This window comes from Mesocricetus auratus, unplaced genomic scaffold (assembly GCF_017639785.1).
Source record: "Mesocricetus auratus isolate SY011 unplaced genomic scaffold, BCM_Maur_2.0 Super-Scaffold_100010, whole genome shotgun sequence".
Classification (NCBI taxonomy): domain Eukaryota; kingdom Metazoa; phylum Chordata; class Mammalia; order Rodentia; family Cricetidae; genus Mesocricetus; species Mesocricetus auratus.
Window position 1 is genome coordinate 30,613,610 of NW_024429194.1, and position 21,503 is coordinate 30,635,112.

A 21,503-nucleotide genomic window follows, 5' to 3' on the forward strand; every position below is an offset into this window, starting at 1 on the left:
TATTTCAGGGTTGTTCAAGACAGTGTTTTCAACATTCTAAACTCTGATGTTCTATTCATGCATTAATGCTTTAAGAGTATATTTGATGAGAAATTTGGTACCTGTAGTGATAATATTGTGTTCACTACGCAACTTGGCTTGTTAGTATTGCTAGTGTAGTATCTCTGTGTGTGACCTGGGAGTTTATGACAAGATAGATAGATATAACTTATTGGTTGGGTGGTTTTACAACTGAATAGTAAGAAATGCACTTGGAGTTCTCATAGTATCTGACCAAATGGGTAACTACTATTGGGAACTTTTGTATTGAACTTGCTCTGTTGGCCTATCAGAGAGCATCATGGTCTAACAGAAAGCATCATCGTTGGTCCTCTTCTTTGTTTCAGCTGTGTCAGATCCCAGCAGCACTGTTCATAGACCTCAACCGCTTCCTCCGAGCACGGTACACCAAAGCAGTATTCCTTCGAACCCAGACAGCAGTTCTGCCTACTGCCTCCCTAGCACCAGGCATGGATTTTCAAGCTATACAGACAGCTTTGTGCCTCCGTCGGGGCCCTCCAACCCCATGAACCCCGCCATTGGCAATGGCCTTTCACCTCAGGTCAGTCCTGTGTTTCTAGATAGATGATTTGCCGTTACCAGAACCAAATAGCCAATTCCCCGAGGCAGTGGTGTAATGAATTGCCAAATGTAAACCATAATGTATTCTTTATACAAGCCACATGATTTCAGTTTTCGGGTTTCCTTTCTTTCTTCCCTTTCTACTGGAGGCTTCAAAAGTTATAGCTTAGACTTAAAATTCAAGTGACTTCTAATGCAATCATGGAGACTCTGTGTTTATACTTAGCTGTCAAGGCGTTTGTCATATGTCTTCCTTGTCCTTAGCTCTGAGTTTTGGTTGAAAGCCTTCAGACTTGCCAGGGTTTCTTTTCTTTTGGCTTTTGTTTGTTTGTTTCAAATGGTGTTTGGTCAGCTGACAGAATTTTGAGGAAAAAAAATCCTCATCAGAAAACACCAATGCTCTGGCATAACAATTGGAGCGGAAGCAGCAATTTTTGTGTAGAGAGAGAGAAAGGGAAGTGAAGAAGGGGAGGGGGAAAAGGGAAGGAGGGAAGTGGGTAAGTAGAAAAGGGAGGAGGAGAGGAAGGGAGAAAAGGAGGGAGGGGGGAGGGAGGGAGGGAGAGAGGGAGGGAGGGAGGGAGGGAGAGAGAGAGAGAGAGAGAGAGAGAGAGAGAGAGAGAGAGAGAGAGAGAGAGAGAGAGAGAGAGAGAGAGAGAGAGAGAGAGAGAGAGAGACCCAGCTGAAGACTGCAGAACCTGGAATGAATGAGTTATAAGAACACAAATTAGGAGAATTGCTAGTCTTTGGGACTATATAAATATTTGGACGTTGTAATTGTTTTTCTAATTTGCATTGGACTATGAGTTTTTCTTGGGGGATTGCATTAATAAATTGCCCTGATAATTGCATGTCAGAAGGATGGTTAAATTTCCTACATGTGGCATCTGTCTGAACTTGACATTATTAGCAGTTGTTTAAATACAGATAGCTTGATTTTATTAGAGAGAGAGAGCAGTTGGCCCAGGTGGCAAGGAGAGCCACCCACTAAATTTGGAGAAATGTCACAAAGGGATTGCAATCTATAATTGCAATCGAGGATCTCTTTGGGGCCGAGAGTGAGAATTTTAACAGCTTTATCTTTTCTCTACCTCTTTTCTCCTCTTGCTGGCTAGAAAAACAGAGAGAAGCTCAGAATGACACAGATGAAAAGTGAAAAGACAATTATACTCAATTACACACTAATCACGGGCTATCACCGCTGCCTAAGCACTGAGAGAGGATTCTAATAGGCAGAAAATGAGATTTTAATGGCACAAAGGGTGGCCAAAATAACGACTCATATATCTTTGCCTTCCCCGGCTTCTTCAACTGGTGGTGTGCATCTTCGGAGTGGAGCTCTTGGGCTCTGTGTAATGGTGATAACTCTGAGCAGCTGAGGAGTTCAAAGCCACAGGAGTTGAAAAGACTGGATGGCAAAGGCAATGAAATAAACATTTCCGCCTCCAGGCAAAAGTTCATAAATCCTTTTTTGTAACAGTAAATGTAATTAAGTTTTATAGATTCCTATAGCACATCCTGGGCTTAAAAAAATGTAAGAGGTGGCTTTAAGCCTCAGCAGGAAAATAACAACATGAAAACAATGGAAGCCTTCCTATAGGACTCCTTTGATTTCCAAGTCCTGGCATTTGGGGATGCGATTTTACATGACAATGACAGGCTTCCACTAAAAGAGCCAGCTTTGTAGCACTCATTTATAACCCTCATTCCCTGGGTAGAAACTTCTTCCAGAGTTTAGAAGCAGCATGGAAAGGTTCAGCAAGTTTTAACATCAGCCAGTCACTAAGGGGCCAGAAAACAGCTTTTTAGTTTCTACTCATCTACTTTATTTTCTGTGCTCTGGTGTTTTGCCTGCATGTACGTCTGTGTGAGGGTGTCAGAGTCCCTCCATAGGCGTTACAGGCAGGTGTGAGCTGTCATGTGTGTGCTGGGAACTGAACCCAGGTCATCTGGAAGAACAGCCAGTGCTCTTAACCACTGAACCACCCCACTGAGAACAACTTTTTATGGATGAATTTCTTGGAAAGTTTCCACGGGAGTAACGTGTGACCCGAACTGCTTCTGTGAGCGGCAGGATTCCATCAGAAGGTCTAAGAACCTTATTTTCTTGAGTCGTATTGAAAATAGCACAAACTCGAATTCTGTATTTGAAATGGTTAGTTTTTTGCACACAGTGGTCTGGGAATAATGTTATAGCAGTATTACTTAAGATGATGTGTCAGAAGTTGATCTTCCAGCCACCAAAGCCCATCTTCAAGACAACTGTCAGTTCTCAACTGTCAGTGACTTCAGAGTTGGTGCCAGGATGGGGTCCTTTCATATCTAGCGATGGAAAAATCTCGTAGGCAACTTCCCCTTGTGTTTCTTTATTTCATCTTACATACTATTTCAGTTTCGTTCTTAACCTTTGTGAATAGTATATTTTGTGTTTCGACTGTAGACCAGTAGAGTTCCATCCTGTTTTAGTTCTTACTGCCTTCCCAAAGAGCCAGAAAAGAGAGAATAGTGTCCCTCATGAGACAGGGAGTGAGTGGATCTGCATCATCCAAACACATTTATAAAATAAGGAGGAGAAAATGGAGACTAGAACTCAGATTCCTACACCCCTTTGGACTAATTGCATCTCAACAATGCCTCTGTTGAGGTAAAAGATGCCTACAGTGGTTTTGGTTGTTTGGCTTTATTAGAAACCAGTATAAAGAAAGTTATGACAAACCCAATTCTAACAACTTGGTTCAGCTGAACCTGAAGTGAAAATAAAAAGACAGCTATGACTGTAGCTTCTGCTTTGCAGAGACCACATTATTGATGTACTGATCGGATCATTTGATTCTAAAAACAGAATTGGGTGATTGTCACTTTTCTTATTTGCCTGTCTCTTTCCTACTCCTTCCAACTCTGTTTTGTCACCTGTTGAGCAGGCAATCCAGGGCAGGACCCATCGTTTGGAACCCACCATTAGTGTAAGGGAGTTGGAATTAGAACCCGGGATTCCTGGCGATTGGGTTAGGATCTAGTCTATTACTGAGTAGAAAGGAAGAACACTTTGAAACAAAGCAGAGACAGGATTAGTCACATTTGGAAATATTAATAGAGACTGGTTTCCTAAGCTTTTTATTTTATTTTTTCAGTCCTGGGGATTGAATTTAGGTTTTGGTTTTAGATTTATTCATCTTATTTCATGTGCATGAGTGTTTTCCCTGCATAGATGTATACGCACCACTGTATTCCTCGTATTTGCAGAGGTCTGAAGAGGGTGTTGGAACTGGAGTAACAGACATTGGTGTGTCACCATGTGGGTGCTGAAATCTGAACCCAGGTCCTCTGCAAGAGCAGTCAGAGCTCGCAACTTCTGAGTCTTCTCTCCAGTTCCTGAATTTATGCTTTAAGTTAGGTTAATTTACAATTTTTTATAAGCCTGACTGATTTTCATTCATCTTTTAATTTCTACCAGTAATAAAAACATTCCACGTTGACTGTATAGTTTTTTTAGGACAACCACTCATGATTTTTTGGTACATTGACTTTGAGTTCTTTTTGCATCTGAAGGCCTTTCTAAAAATTGAGATAGATGGTAGTATATAGATTTTCCATCTGATGGAATGTCCTTTTGAATTATTGTGGCCAATTCATTGCAGCTTTCTTCGGTAGAATCTATTTGGCATATTTCAAATATTTGTGTGTTTTATTTGACATTTTCTTCAGTATCACCGATGTTGGCCCATTGTACTATTCAAACTGGTAGGGAGTAACAGAATGTATGAGAAACAATGTACAATGGGGTTTTCTAGTATTTTGTTTGTTTTTTGTTTCATTGCTTTTTTTTTCTCTCTTGATATAAGGTTTCACTCTATACCAGGTGGGCCTGGGACTTGTAGCAATCTTTCTACCTTAGTCTTTTATTACTGGAAATGCAGGTATGAGCCACTATGATTGGTTTATTTCTAGTTTTTTGATAAGGAATTGATAGACACATCATTCGCCAAATGATACCCACCCTTTTTATTCTTCTTTGAACACGAGTCACACATTTTTGTTACTAGTCTCTGCCACTGTCCTTGACCTGCTTGTTTTGGGAGCCTAGTCAAATGGTTTCACAAATGGAGGGCTGGCCTCTCATTTGCTAGCAAAGGCTGGATCTGTCAGGACACTTGAGGCAAGATTCTCAGAGATGGACAGGGGCAGGGCAGGTTAAAACCTCAATATTTCCTGCCTTTTGCATAGCTGTCTGACATATTTAACCTTTCCAGGAGATGGGGATCAGAATGAGGCTCCAGTATGCCTTGAGAAGACCACCCAACTCACCCTAGTAAGAACTTTCCCTGGCAGCAGCATCCTTCTTTTGAAGGGCTATATATATTCTCTTGCTGCAAGAACAATACAGAATTCATACAGAGAGAGACACTAGTTTCAGTATGTTACACACATGTGGTCAAAACAGAGGACACTGACTTGGAAGTTGGATTGCAAGGAAATATTACTATACACTCAAGACACGAGGCTTATTAACGTGTGGCCCATGTTCTTTTAATTAGCTTTCCTTTGCATGAAATACTACCCTGAACGCTTCCCCACCCCCAAAACACACATAGCCAACACCCCCAACATGGGCAATTAGATTAACAAACTTGCATAATTTCATGCTCCACCTCCACCTATTCCTATAAACTTTGCAGTATTTGTCGGCAGCTTCCAACAAGCTCTTGAGTGAAATGCTCTATCACTAGGTTACAGGGGGTCTGGGGAGATTCTCTGTGGCTCTGTCATCTATGAAAATGGGCCAACTTGGCAGCATTTAGGGCTCATCAGCAATTGCAAATGATTCTTCAAATGTTTTGGGTTTGGTAAAACCTAAAACACATTCTTGCCAAGCACTTTTTCTCCTTAATTTTTCAAACTGTGTATTTCAGGGAACATTTGATCCATATGGTTTTGATTCATTTACTCTTATATCATTGAGGGGTTTTCCCCCTTTGGAGCCATTTGATATGGAAGAAGCTTTCCTAAGCTCAGTTTAAAGCCCCTTCCTCCTGAAAAGGAGGAAGTCCTGTTTGCAACTTCAGAGGCCATAAATTCTGAGACCCACTCAATCCAGAAACACTCAAAACTACATTTGGTATAAATCTGGTCATTTATGAGCACATTTTATGTTAGGAGCAGACAGGCAGGGCTTCATTCTCGCTTATGAGTGAAACCAATGACAAAATAAGAAAATAGGCTTAAATTAGCAAAAATAAAAAATAAAAGAAGAAGGTTTTGTTTTAGAGAACATTTAACTGTTACTAACAAATTCTGAGGTCAAAGTTACACACAGAGGCTGCCTTTCAAATTTTGTCCGGGTCTTGGGTAAGATGTAATCAAATAACCAGTACACCTGTCCTGTTTTACTGCTAATCTACCAAGGGAAAAATTCTCATAAAGAATTGTCCACCAGCTTGAAAATGCTCGAATGTCCTTTTGGCACTCAGCACCTCCGGAAGAAAGGGTTGGTCTGTGGATCTCATCAGATCTGTTGATCATCCATCTCGGTCTGGTTGGACTGTCACACATTTGCAGTGTTAAGATCCCAGGCCTGAAACATAACCAGAAAGAGTGACTGGATCTCCACACTAATGTGGTGGCGATTGACGGTGTAAGATGCCAGAATCGACTTCTGTTCTCATTCACACTTCACAAAAGGAAGACTTTTCCTCAAATACCCATCCAGTTGCTTTTAAAGAAGAATATTAAAATTGAGATTATTAGTGTGTAATGTATGTAAATTGCATATTTGGTGTCAGCTATGCTTATTAGGCAGTTTCTCCATTTCATGCATATGTGGATTTGACTATCATGGTCCCATTTCAAATTAGATTTCAATCACTCAGTACAGTTTCTTTTGACAAACATTTGTTAATGCTGAAGCTTATTAAGGTGAAGCAGCTAAGGGTTAATATGTATACCTTAAAGTCAAGACTGCTTTTGATTTTGCTTGTGTTTTTCTTTTGACCACAGAGTTAATTATGATCTCACATTCTTTAGCTGCAAGGCAGGATGGTGGTGGTGGCTTGTTCTTAAGATATAAGGACTTATTATATGGATAGTCTACGGCCATTAAGATAAACTATTAAAAATAGTTACAATGGGTGCTTCTCTATGGAAGTTTTTGTGCTCCCCCCCGATTTTTTTCTGGACATTTTTGGTACACATTCGGAAGCTATATGAGGCTATTATTATTGATAAACCATTTATTTTGTGCATTTGACACACAGCTTGCTGATCCAGTGCTGTACTCCCAGCTTACCTTTTATTGCTTCCAAGAAGCAGACAGACAGGTGGTCTGCCACACTAACCCAGTTCCCTAAGGAGCAACTTCCTTCCTTCACACTCTCCAGAAACTCATCCGTGGAAGAAAGAGGGGTGATTTTGATTAAAGAGATTTGTTGGGTGTCAAACAAAGCTGGGATGGAGACATGTTCCGTATGAAAGTGGCTGTCTTGCCAAAGCCCCACATCTTTCTGGTTCTTCTCTAAAGCAGCCCATGAGCTCATTCCCAGGGCTTGAGAAGCACCATATGTTTACGAAGACTCAAGGCTGTTTATGATCATAAACGAGCCTGTTTCAGCTACATCAGAAGAGCTCTGGGTCATTTGTGTATTTCCAGCAGGCCGTATTCTGCTGGGGGCTGAGGGGCATCCTCTCCATAGTGAATGTATTGCTGTGAATGTCTTTGTTGAATCCATATAGGCTACCACTGACTGGTGCCTTGAACATTGCTCTACAGGCTGAGGTCCCTACCCTTAAAAACTTGAGGAGCACCCTGGCTTATGTTGACTCTAGTTGAGGCCTCTGGACTTATGTAGATTAGGACAGTTGTGAGAATAACAACGAGTTGGCCCAAATCTCCTTTTCATAGATGGAGATGACATGGCAGCCAACGACAGTATCCTGAACCAATGATCCCCAAGAGAGCCATAGGCAAGCCTTTTCTGCTGAATTCATTTTTGTGTCTGCCGAGCTGATTTCGATAGCAATTCTGTCAGCTCTGTCCTTCTGTACATTAGACAAATTAGACAATGGCCTGTGGTCTTTTAGGCTCATTTGAATTCCTCTAGCCACTGAAGAGGAAAAGAAAAATTGAGTGTGATTGCTTAGTTTATAGCTAAACTACGAGAATAAAAAGTTTGTCTTTGTAGTCAGCAGCATACAGACGAGCCATGCTTAGTTCTCGCAGAAGGCCTATGGTCTGAATCAACCCTTTATATGCGGTTGGAATGCGATGTAAAGCTTTTAATTTATTACTGCATTTGCAAGATGGCAATATCTAGAGAAATCTGAATACTTGCATATTTATTCAATTATGGGCTGAATGTATGCTCTGTGTTGCAAACACAGAAGACCTGATTCAGTCATTAGTTGTGTACTGTTTTTTGTTTTTGTTTTTTTTTTCTCTTTCCCCTAAAGAATCTGTCTGGGTTTCATCAGAGGTGTATATTTTTCAGTGTAGAGTACAATATTTAAAAATTGCTGTTGGCATTCAGCTTGAGGCTGGTAAACTAGAATTTCTGAAACTGGTGATTACAATGTCGCAGTGACCAAGGGAAGGGTAGCAAGCTGGGAGAACTTTTACTGATGGAAAATGTATCTCTCTCTCTCTCTCTCTCTCTCTCTCTCTCTCTCTCTCTCTCTCTCTCTCTCTCTCTCTCTCTCTCTCTCGGTACTGTGTGGTCCTTCAATACATGTAGAGAATGTGCAGTGCCTGGATCAGGGTAATTTGTTTTCTGACACTTCAACATACAATTTCTTTGGACCTGGAACATCCAGCTTTGAAATATTCAGCTAATTGTTGACAACTGTAATTGTCCTACTGTGCTCTAGGACATTCTGTTACTTTTTATACCAAATTGGACCTGTGGACTCATAACCCATCTTCTCTGCTCCCCTGTGTCCCCCTATTCTTTCTCCCATACCTTTCTGGAAATGCTATTCTGTTCTTTTTCCCTTTTAGATGAACTTTTGAGCTTCCACATGAAGTTGAGAATGTGGGGAGTTGGGCTTCTTCCACTTAACATAGGAGACTGTGCATCTGGGAGATGGGCAGACGGCTCAGTTGGTCAAGGGCCTGCTGTACAAGCGTGTGGACCTGCCTTAAGAGCTAGGCACACAGCATGTGCCTGTAGTTCCAGTGCTGGGGAAGTGAAGACTAAAGGACCCCTGGGGCTTGTGGCCATGCAGACAGTCTAGTTGAATCTGTGAGCTTCAGGTCCCATGAGTGATTATGTCTCAATAATAAGGTGGAGAGGGACTGAGGAAGACACTCAACAGCAACCTCTGGTCTCTACATGTGTGAGAACACACTTGCATCCACATACCATGTGCATTCATGTGTGCATTCACATACAGTGTGCTTTGTGGGATCACAAGTTAGTATTTCTAGACTGAAGGGATTTTTTTTTGTTATGAGACACTGTGTAGCCAATCCTTAGTGCTGAACTAACAGTGGTGTCTTTTAAAGAAATGATGGTTCTTTTTTTTCCTTTCTCACAAAATACTCATGTGTCATCGAAACAGCTTGTACTTACAAAGTTCTAGTTCATCTATTATAATCTGTTCTGAGATTCATACATGGCCCCAGTGGAGCTGGTCTCCTGCCTGTGCCTCTGTGGACCAACCCCTCCTCAGGTCAACTCTTCTCTGATTCTCAAGCAGGATTTCTTATTTTAGCCTCTGTGAATGCCACAGGACTACATTTATAAGTTGTTGGATAGCAAACTGTCAACGTTTAAAGGAACATTTCCTAGGAAGGGATGAGTGATTGATGACACAGGTGGAGACCAAACTCATGGTCCATTTATCTTTAAACGGTTCACTTTTGCACAGGTGAATAAGTGTTTTTAGTTAATGTCAGACGTGCCATCTACCTCCCCACGTTCACAGTCCTCTATGTAAGAACTTGGGGGTGGGTAGGAAGATGACTACTTTTAAAGAAAAGGCTAAAAACTGCTTTCTAACATTTAGTTAGGGCATATAAAGAGACAAAGGGAAGAAAGAGGTCCTTGCTAGTCAATTGACTGCGGCTTGGATTCGGATCTAGACAGAATCCAAGATTGAAACCACTAGATTGCAAAGCTAGTCTATCTTGTCTGAGCTCTGGAAGGAGGGAAAATTTTAGGGAGAAGGGATTGCACCATATCCCACTTCCTTACTTGGAGAAGCTGAACTTGAGCTCATTGCAAGGAGGCAGTGTGGGTTTCTAGTTTATTGGAATCTATTTGTGAGTCTCAGACGGAGCTATGTAGACAGTTAGGGTTGGGTGAAGTGAAGTTTGCAAAGATGCTTATCAGGGTGGATCTTCTCTACAGTTCCTTAAATGCAGGTTTAGCTTACAGGAAATTAGAGAGAAATTCCAAAATAGCATCTCATTAACGCACAGAAGGATGCCTGAACATAGAGATTTTCTTTTCTATAGTTAGAATCCTGAGTCCCAAAGGGTCAATTAGCATTTAGCAAACATATCCTGAAGCAGTCACAGGCCAAAGCTGATGTATGTTTGATTTTCCACAGTCATGTTTGCAGACAGGTTGCTGAAGTGGTCATGGGGTTGAGTGCACACTCTTTAGAGGCTACTGTGATTGTGAGAAAGTTCCTGAAATGAGAAGTGTTAACAGCAGGTAATGCCATTCCTTGTGGAAAGAGTTCGGGACTCTGCGTTAAGTGATGAATGAGGGTGTCTGACCCACATCTGTTTTGCATTAGAATGGAACATTGCCCTGACATCCTCAGGAACATTTGTCAAGATTCCCTGGACAGAGCTTCTGTAAATTACATGGTGCGAATGTGTCAGGGTCAGATAAGAGGATATCATTAACTTCCCAAGTTTACTTAGGGCTCTGTCAGCCCACCGTAATATGCTACGGGCCAACAAATTTTCCTTGAGCTATTTTGTTATATTTTTCATTCATAGAAGGAAAAAATGTGTGCCTTTCCCCCCAATATTGAAGTGTTCCTTTCTTATAAATCATATTAATTATAGACATGGTCCCAAAGCATATTAAATGCAGGCATGCGTAAATGAATTAAAACATATGAGAATATTATGTCCAGGGTGGGTCTGACATGGTCCAGTATCTGTTGTGTTTAGCAAGCACACTTTTTCATCTAGGTAGACTGATTCTTCTTAGTGGAATGTATCTACTTATTGATGATTGGTAAACATGGCATGACAGTTCATCATTGTTTAGAAGGAAACTAGATACACACATATGCACACGTGTGTGTATGTACCTCTTGCACATTCTTTCTAGGCTATTTGCCTTTATAGTTTATTCATTAGTCCTTAAAGGAATTTGCATGGCTGAGAATGTAGCTCAGTGGCTGAGTGCTTGCCTAGCAAATCTGAGGCAGTTGGTTCAATCCCTAACCCAAGGCTTGATCCCAAGCCCTTCAAAGTCAAAACAACAACAACAGAACCAACAATAATAACAACCATAAAAACAATAAATAGTGCATGGCTGTCAACTTAATAACCTAGCTCTACTGAGAAAACAGGTACTGGAAATAACTCGGAAACTGGATGTGATTTCCGTGTTCAGTCTTGGGAGAGAAGTTAGAGTTTAGTGGGGACAGTTCTTATTGTGCACTTTGCAAATAACACTCGGAAGTCTGTGCAGCATGGAGCCACATGTGTCTGGCACTCCTTTTCCTTTTCACCCAGCATTAAACATCAATACTTGTAACACGTGAGTTAAAATTTAAGAAATAGGACCCCGGTAGCTAGGCAGCTTGCATGCTTCTCTCTCTGGTTATTTAAAAGTCCCTCTAGCCCTTTGCCTAACTCTCATGATGGGTGAGAAGGTCACCACACAGACCTCAAGAGAAACTCCTGCCTGTAGGCAACTTCCCTCTTTCTTACAGCTTTCAAACAGACAGGACCCCAAATCTAATTATTTAGATGCTAATCAGTTGCAGGATAATTCCTAAGGCATTGGAATCGGAAGATGTTTTCAGAGAAGTGTGCATCATTGAAAATTGAGGTTTTTCAACCTCAAAGGTATACTTGTTAAGATTTAACCATTAATGGACTCCAGGGATACCTGTGTTGGCAAAAGGCATTCAATAGACATTTGATTTTTTTTTGTTTGACTTTGGAAATAAATCACAACTAAAAATTGTATGGTCAGTAGGCTTTGGTGGGTAGGGTAGAAGGATTAACAAACTCGACAGCTGAACAACCCTGTGTATCATATACAACTAATTTTCCCGAAGTTTTTTTTAAAATTAACTAAATGTGTGGTGTTAAGTGCTAAATCTGAAGAACATCTGATTACTTGAGAACAAGAAGGAGAATGAAGACAGGAACATGGATTCCTCCTAAGGCGAAAAGAAGCGCCTAAGCATACCCTCTAATTTGCTTAGTCATTTTGATTTCTGATAAGCTCCGAGCAAAGCCATAATGTTTGTGCCAAGGCAAATATTTTCCAGACACATCGTTTTCAATGTAAATCTTAATTTGGCCCATAGTTGCTTTTTTTGTCTTTTATATTTAATCTTACAATAGGGAAATTAATTCAAGAGAAATGCGGCATGAATCAGTCGTAAAGAGTTGGTCTTTCCTGAGCCGTGTAATCTTCCAATCAAGATGTAAACAACCTATTCAGAAGCCCGAAACTTGAGAAGGAGCTGGAAGAGATCTTCAGAAAGTGTCTCTAATAAAGCGGGCGACTGCGAGAGTGGGCTGAGGAAGTGTGAGCGCCGAACTGCAAGCTTTCGCATTTGTTTTTAAAGGTCACCTGTAACACTGGCTGCAGGCAGAGCCCAGGCAGCCCTGCAGGGGCCGTTCCCAAATGTGCTCAGCACAGTATTTTGTTCAGATACCTTGATTAAGCGCTTTCTGTAGCTGTGCCTGTGGGATGGCTCAGAGTAAAGGTGTTTGCCACCAAGGCTCGTGACTTGAATTCGATCCCCAGGATGGACATGTGGGAAGGAGTTAGAACTGACTTCAGTTTGTCATCTGAACTTCATTGTCATGCTATGGCACATTCCCATCACCCCACGCCATACATGTGCACGTTCCTGCATGTACATGTGCACACACACACATAGATGTATTTGTATATATAGACTCCAGAACAGTCAGAGACCTTCATCTTTTCCCAACAGGACAGAACTTTTATTTAGGGAAATCCCTCTTCCTCCTTGTCAATGTCCTTCGCTTACCTGTCATTTCCTAAAAATGTGGTCAGCATCTGGGAGGCAGAATGGAGTAGCTTTGAAATTGTTTTCTTTGAAATTTATTTTTGAAAACAAAGCAAATGTGCTCCCCACATACCCATTTTTTAAAAAGCCAGCCTTGTAGTAGGCATAGACTATTAATGGTAAAAGGGAGGAGTACAGGGATTTTATTTTAGGCTTTGAACAATTCATTGCTGCAGGAAAGCAATGGGAGAAAGGCTGCTGATGTTCTTGGAGAGAGACTAGACTGTGTGGCGTTCCATGACTGTTGGGGGAGGGCTAAGAAGCCTATTTACTGACTTCTTGTGCATAAAGAGATGTTTCCATAGTTTCCTTTGAGCTGCATGAAGCATAAAATAGCTTTTAAAGAGACATACTTAAAAGTGTAACAGGACCCTTCCTCAGAGATTTGAGGTTTTTGAATTATGTCAAGGGAAAGTAATGCCGTTTCTATTGATATGCTCACCTCCCCCACAGATTTCTCTTTTAGCTTTTAAATGACAGGTTATTAAGACGGTGTGTTTGCATTCTTTAAAATATGAATTACTGAGACAGCCGGGCAGTGGTGGCACATGCCTTTAATCCTAGCACCTGGGAAGTAGAGGCAGGCAGATCATTGTGAGTTCAAGGTCAGCCTGGTCTACAGAGCAAGACCAGGACAGCCAAGGCTACACAAAGAAATTGTCTTGGTTGGAAAAACCAACACACCATCTTGTTGAGGCAGAACTAAGGCACCTTTTCAACCCCCACACCCCTGTGTCTAGACTGAGCAAGATATCTCTCCATAGAGAATGGGCTTCACTAAGTCAGTTTGTGCATTAGTGTTAGACCTTGAACCCACTGCCAGTGGCCTCATATGTTGTCCCAGTCACACCATTGTCACCTATATTAAGGCAGTGTAGCTCGGCCATGTGCAGGTTCCCTGTTTGTCAGATGTGAGTCAGTGATCTCTCACTAGCTCAGGTCAGCTGATTCTGTGGGTTTCCCCATCATGATCTTGACTCCTTTGTTCATATTAACCCTCCTCCCTCACTTTGATTGTACTCCGGGAGCTTGGCCCATTGGTTAGTTGTGGATTTCTGCATCTGCTTCCATCTGTTTCTGGAAGAGGGTTTCTAACAGTGGACTTCCTATGGGAGGCCTTACCCTCTCTGAGGAGCAGATGGGAGGTGTGGGGGTGGGAGTGGGGAGAGTGGGAGGGCACGAGGGAGGGAACTGGGATTGGAATGTATAAAAACAAAAACTTCTTAAAAAAAAAAAGGAAAAACCAACCAACCAACACACACACACACACACACACACACACACACACACTCGTGCGCGAATTGAGACAAATAACATTATAATTTATTAGTCTTTCTTCCTCTTTCCCCCTCTCTCTCTCCTCCCCCTCCTCTTGGTTTTCCTTCTTTTTGAGAACAGGTTCTTTAGGTAGTTTAGACTATTGTAATCTTGCAGTCTTCCTGCCTTCTGAGAGCTGAGATTGCAGTCTTCCTGCCTTCTGAGAGCTGAGATTTTAGGCCTATGTTACCACTCTCTGCTTTCCAGTCCTTAAGATATGAGGGTCACAGTGAAAATAAACATTTGTGTCATAATTCCACTCTATTGGGCTACATCAGGAAATGAAAGGGACTGGGGAAATTGGTTTCAAGTTTTTTTTCTTTCTTCCTTAACACCAGTCACAGGGCTGTGGGCTAAAGACTTTCCTAAGGGAGAAGCTGTTAATTTAGTCTTCGTGCGTTCGTTTAAGACAAGATCTCACTAGGTAGTGTTGGCTGTCCTGAAACACCCTATGTAGACCAGGCTGTTTTTGAACTCATAGAGATCTACTTGCCTCTTACTCCAGAGTATTGGGACTACAGGGGTGTGCTTCTCCACTCTGCAAAAACTTAGACTCTTAAAGGTCACCTATGCATTGTCTGGAATACAGCTCTATTTTCTCTATCTTCCAGTAGCTATCTCTCAAATTCTTAGAGTGAAATTTTGTTCTAATTTTTTTTCTAACACAAATGCTGCAAAAGGTTGCAGCATGAGTAGGATCATAAGCTGAATTTTTGGCTAATTATTGTTTCTCATTGTTTAAGACCAGATACACTTTTAATCCCAGCATATGGAAGACAGAGGCAGCTGGAGAGTTCAAGACCAACCTGGTCTACATCGTGAGCTCCAGGACAACTAGGCTATATGGAGAGATCCTGTCTCAAACAAACATACAAACAAACAGAAAAAGAAAAAAAGTCTCCCATTTTGTTTCCTTCCCCTTGGAAAAAAATTATTAGTTTCCTTCAAAGTTATGCAACAAGAAAGTTTATTACAGAAGTATATTTGTATAGTTCATGGAAACCCCACACTCCTCAGCTTTTGTATTGTGACTGTACCTAAATATCCCATATCTCCCTTCAAGTCACATATGGTGAACTGAATATTAAGAAAATATCTTCACGAAGCATACTATTCATTTAAAATTTAATTCCTTTTTACTCGATAACACTGGGTATTTTCTTTTCAGGAGTGATAGAGTCAAAATTGTCTTTCCCATGTGCTTATTTAACTTACCAGAGCTTATATACAGCACATAAACGCCCCTCCCCCATCCTTTCCCTTGTCACTACTCTTTCCTTAAGAAAAATCACATCTTCCCCTTGTTTGTTTGTCCTGTCTGCTCTTTTCCTCAGGCCAGCTCACGTACTTCTTGAGTTGAAGGCAGTGTACTCCTTGTTTCACATATTCTAGGCTGGCCTCAAAGTCGCTGTGTGGCAGAGACTGGCCTTAAACTCCCGATTCTTCTGCCTCCGCCTCCCAAGTGCCGGGATTACAGGCATGAGTCCACTACCTACACCCAGCTGAAGATTATATTTTAAAGACTTTAAAAATAGACACTCCTAATCTGGACTGAAATAAAGTATTTTGTAAATTAGTGAATCAACAAAAGTTGATAAACTTTCCAAGTACTCACTGTGAAATTGTCTATACAAGCTCAAAAAGGATGGAGGGAGGAGGGGGAGAGGAAGAAGAAGAGGAGAGGAGAGGAGGAAGATGAAGAAGAGGAGGATCCATAGAGGTAGTAAGCATCCAGGAGAAAACTTAAATACATTCCTAGTTACATTCAAAAAATTCAAGTGAAATGAACTCAACAGTGTTGGACAGGATCCCACTGGTGGCTGTGCCCTAGTGACTGTTTTCCTGAAGCTGCTGGCCTACTGATTTTTACTTCATGTTGTCAAGGTCACTTGCTTGCAATCCCTAATAAAGCTATTTTTGGCTACTTATGATTAAATTTTTGATTAGACTTTTTCTTTTTGCATATCTTGCCATATAGCTCCAACAAATTTTGATCCCTGGGATGGCTTTCAAAATTTGGACTTCCTGTGTTACTTTGCCTGCCTTCTAGTATGAGTTCCTATTAGTAGTTGAAAGGCAGGGATGGTATCTTGTGACCCACTGAAAGTGGATCCGTCTAAAATGTTATTAAGATCTTGTTTACTTCTAAGGTTATGCAAACTTGCCCCAAAGGAAGCTATGGGATCTTGTCCTCCAGTCTGAGTAAGAAAGCTTTACGGGGGTGCCTGACTAGCTTCCAACACCACTGTGATAGAGCCCTTAGATCCAGGAGTCCGTTGCCGGAATTGCCTGTCTGTAAATGTAACTTTGTGCTTAGCACAGAGGAACTGTGGTCTGGGTTTATTTCTGCAGGACCTTATGCAGTTGTGGGCTGCCTCACTTAAATACTTTTTTTTAGTAGGACTGATTTTCTTTGGGGAGGTGTTCTTCTGCAATTACTTTTTTGGGAAAAGTCACTTTCTCTCCTGTGGACATTTTCTAGTTTTGAATTATTTATCAACTGACATTCCATGAAGAAAGGCTTGGGAGGACCAGCGCATATGAGTTTGGGAGAAGCTTCGTGGGTCTGACCTGAGGGCTTTTGCTCTGTGGTTACTATTTGTTATAGTGTCTTCTTCTCTGGGGTCATTTACAACCCTAAAAACACCCCCTCTCCCCGTGTATCCTTTTCAACAATTCTTACATGTAAAATGTGAGTCTGAGAAGGAAGAAATGGGTAGATAATAGAAGCAAGCCCTTGTAGGATCGTTTGATCTGCTTTGACTTTTTGAGACAAGGTCACGAGTTATAGCACAGGTCAGCCTCCAGCTCAAGGCAACTCTTTTGCCTTAGCTGCTGAGTGCTTGCATTGTAGACCTTGGCCACCATGTCTGCCTGCTTGAAGAATCTTTGGCTTCCAAGCAGTGTGAGGGTGGGAAGGTGTGTCACAAATCAAAGAGGAAAAGTGAGATTGTGTGGTGAGCATAATGAAGGAAGCATAAGGGAACCCTGGAGAGGGGGAATGATCTCTAGGTGATGATTGATGGACCAAAGAGAAGCTATTCTGAGAGGGAAATGTTGAAAAATCACATGGACATTTCAGGGTACATGCCCAAAAACTTGACAGATTCATTACTTTTTTTGTTTTTTACAGAGGTCAATCTCAAGGATTTCTCTCTGTCAGGCAAGCACTTTACCACAGAGTTACATCTCCAGTCCCATCTTTTAATTTACACATACACACATATAGATGCATACACCTATACACATTATAAATATGCACACATATACACATGAACACATGCAATATATACACACACACATATACATACATATACACACATGAACACGTACATAAAAGTATACAATTGTGCACACATGTATACATATACATAGACACATGTACACACATATACATATATACATGTACAGGTACACGTATGTGCATACACATACACTCACATATGTACAAGTGACTTTTTAATTGCTTGCCTGGGATTGTAACTGTGTGGTAGAATGCTTGCTTAGCATGTATAAGTCCCTGAGTCCAATCTCCAGAAACACATGCGCACATATGTACACATGCAAGCGCATGTACACACACACACACATACACACACACACACACAATCACTTGGGTGTCCAGATGTACTATATTAGGAGTTTTTCTGTGTAGACTGATATAATGTCTCCCTCTCTGTGTCACTTCTTTACTTTTCTTTGAAATTCCAGTCTGATGTTATCACAGCGGACATGGTGTAATATCTCCTTTTCTGTCTTCCTCCTCTCCTTCTTCCTTTTCCTTCTCCCTCCCCTTCCTTTTTCTGAAACTACAGTCAGATGTTATCTTTGAGGTGAGGTCATGTGGCTGCCACTTTGAATAGAGGTCAAAGTGCTCAGAACACTCCTCAGCGGATCTGTAAAGACATAAAAGTTGCCCTTTCAAGACCTTTCGATGGTTCTGGGCTGCCATCTGTTTCTGCCCACACTTTAACTTCTTCCAATCTGCCTGTTATTGCAGGTAATGGGACTTCTGACCAACCACGGTGGGGTACCGCACCAGCCTCAGACCGACTATGCTCTCTCCCCTCTCACTGGGGGCCTGGAACCCACGACCACGGTGTCAGCCAGCTGCAGTCAGAGACTGGAACATATGAAGAATGTGGACAGCCTGCCCACATCTCAGCCCTATTGTCCCCCCACCTATAGCACCACAGGCTACAGTATGGACCCTGTCACAGGCTACCAGTATGGGCAGTATGGACAAAGTAAGCCTTGGACGTTCTAGGGGGTAGTTCCTCCTGGAAGGGAGAGAGATCACTCTTGTCTTCGGAAGGGGACTGAAGGCATGAGTAAGCCTTTCATCCCAGCATCAGATTTGTGGCAAAGCCAGCTGACTGCTACAGCTCAGGCTCCCTTGTGTAATTATTTTCTTAACTGATGTCAATAACATCTTGCAGTTATTAATTGCTGGGACGTAAAGCCGGATTGTCAGTAGGTAAAACACAGAGGTTGGCCAAAATGAAATAACCTCTGGCATTAGAAACACATGTTCTTAATGAGGTCAGCGCCAGGATCGTATGGGGATAAGCCCGGGACACAGAGTTGTGTCAAACTTGTCTCAGGAATAAAAATATTAGTCTCGATCCTTTGATACCGTGGTATTAAATATGACATTGTCAGCCTGTAGCTGATCTTGCCCCTAACTGTGAATTGTCCCAGCATGACCTAAAAAGCTGCGTGTGTTTCCTTACAGGTGCCTTTCATTATCTCAAGCCAGATATTGCGTAAGTGAACTGTCCACTTGGAGCTAAACTGGCCCTGTTTCCGGCCTCCACAGACTAGACATGAAGAATCTTCTCAGAAACAAAACAAAACAAAACAAAACAAAAAAACAAACAAAAATAAATAAATAAAATAAAAAATCAGCCTTTGGGGGAGGTGGAGACAAAAGAAAACAATGGATTTTCTTTCTCCAGTAGTTGGTTTCAGATTCTTTGAACTAATTGGACAAAGGCAGTGGAGATGAGGAAGACCCACAGCTATAAAACGTACCATTTTAAGGCAGTGATGTAACCTGGCTACATATCAAAATGTCCCCAACTCTTTGTTATTGATCAAGAAGCTAAAACATTGCATTTGTGTGTGTGTGTGTGAGAGAGAGAGAGTGTGTGGTGTGTGCACATGAGAGAGAGACAGAGAGAGATGTCCCCATATATCACAACTGAATTCTTGAAATTGAACAGGTTTGATGTCCAAGGCTGCCCAAGTTTATCACATTCACACTGCTTTCGTAATGAATTGGGAATGGAGGAATCCTTGACTTTGACACACTGGAACCTGATATGAAAATCAACACCACCATTTCATAGGAAGCCAGACTAGATGTGAAGGATCTCCCCAATAAATTATTACCATACCCTCGTTTGTAACTTAGTTGTCAATCAATGTCCCAGATATGCCTTGTAAAAGGATGTGGGATGAGGAGGAAAATCGTGTTTTCTGCTGTGGGGATGGATGGATGGTGTTTCCTTCCCAAGACACATTCATTTGGAAGCCAGTCTGGGTGGGGGGAAGGGCATGATGGAGAAGAAGTGTCATCGCCTATCACCTCTCTGCTTCTCAGCGTGCAATACTGTGTACCTCACCGATGCTTTGGCCATGGCCAAGGTGATAGTAATGAAATAAGAACTATATTTTTGCAGGCGTTTTTATTTTTGCAGCCTGTAACTCATCATGGTAGAATGCAGTGATTACTTGTTCATTGCCAAATCACCAGTGCCCTGACCTGCTTGCTCCTTTTGCTCAGAGACCACGCCCAAGATTTATGCTTTCTACAGTGATGCCGTTTACATTCGCCTCTTTTCTACGAAAGGCAGGGCGAGAACAGAAATGTCCACGTGGCTCTCTTGTACTTTTAAATTATACAATGATACCTAATATTAAAGGATGATAGGGAACAGAGGTTTACATACATTTACGGGGTGACAGTTAGGATGTCAATAAATCTGTATTTTGAAATGTTAAGAGGAAAAAGGTGGGAGGTGCTGTTATTTATTTCTTTCTGTTCCTGGAACCATGAATGAGATAGGCACAAATACATTCCCTTTAGACTTAAGAACAATGAGGTAGTTCATTAGTGGGACTAGACATAGACCTGAGCTATTTTATATGTTGGGCGAGGGTGATGGAACAGGAGACATAGTATCTTTGTGTTGCAGCCCCAGCCAACAATGATGTGTTGTAAAAATGTCTTTCATGTAAAAAGTGCAGTAAATATTTACTATTTATAATGAATAAACAGTTAATGAAAATGTGTCCCCAATTTTTTTGAAACTGGTGACTGTAGAACAAATCAGAAAGATGCCCAAGGGGAACACCTCCTGCTGGTCCCTTGTTAACAGGACTGTGACACAGACAAAAAAGTTATATATAGACACAAGATGCCGTTGTAAACAAAAGACTTTTAGCAGCTCCTTTTATCCTTGGAAGAAATTGGCACTGCTCGTTTCTTTTATTGTTTTCCTTTCTGTCTCCTTCCATGGTATTTCCCACTTCTCCTCCCTTCCTCCCTCCTTCCCACATTTATGCCATGAGAGTCTAGATATGTCAGCCATAACTAGACATTGCTATTGTGACAGCACAAAGTGATGAGGCAGAGGGGTGAATGTGTTGTTTCAATACATCCTGACAATTATTATTATGAGGGAGTTAATCACAACATCCATGGAAGCTCTTATATTGAATTATTCCTCCCAATGTCTCATGTAATGCCATTTCACATGTGCAACAGCCATATATGGCCAGAAATTGCTGGATTGGGTAACATTGCTGTAGAACATTCTGCAAATTTCCTGCAGAGAGAGTTCTGTCGGTCAGCTGACCTAAAGCAAGTAGGATTTCAAGCATCCCAAAGATTTGATATACAGTGGGTAAAAATTTCCAAATTAAAAAAAATCCCTATTCTCTTTTTAGCTTCCACTTGTCCTTTTGATACACCGTGTTGTTCTTTTTTTCCTGACAGTTATCTTTTCAAAAAATAATGAAGTCGTAGGGAAGGATGATAATTGTCACTGAATGCTTAACTTTGATCAGTTCTCACAGAAATTCTGTGAGGTAGACGCCATTAGCCCTACTTACAGATGAGTGGATTCATGCCCAGAGTTGTTAAATAGTTGGGCCACACCACATGTAAGACCAGCAGACACAGAGCTCAGTGACTACCAAACATTGTGGTGAAAGCTCTATAATTTTACTTCGCCAAATGCAGCCTCAAATGCCCATTTCATTATGTCAACCTATTCTTGTGCCAAACCCAAGTTGAAAACAGGCATCAAAAAAAGTAATTCATTCTC

At 41.4% G+C, this 21,503-nt stretch overlaps 1 protein-coding gene across 1 annotated transcript in view; it reads left to right on the forward strand.

The window, feature by feature from the left end:
• The window catches only part of Pax3 (paired box 3), a 93,361-nt gene extending 72,899 nt beyond the window's left edge, over nucleotides 1-20,462 (forward strand). Inside the window, exons 7-9 of the mRNA XM_040753248.1 lie at nucleotides 387-601; nucleotides 18,170-18,416; nucleotides 18,905-20,462. Of these exons, the coding sequence (XP_040609182.1) occupies nucleotides 387-601; nucleotides 18,170-18,416; nucleotides 18,905-18,939 (497 nt within the window). The 3' untranslated portion in view covers nucleotides 18,940-20,462. The remainder of the gene's footprint in view (nucleotides 1-386; nucleotides 602-18,169; nucleotides 18,417-18,904) is intronic.
• The last annotated feature ends 1,041 nt before the right edge of the window (nucleotides 20,463-21,503 follow it).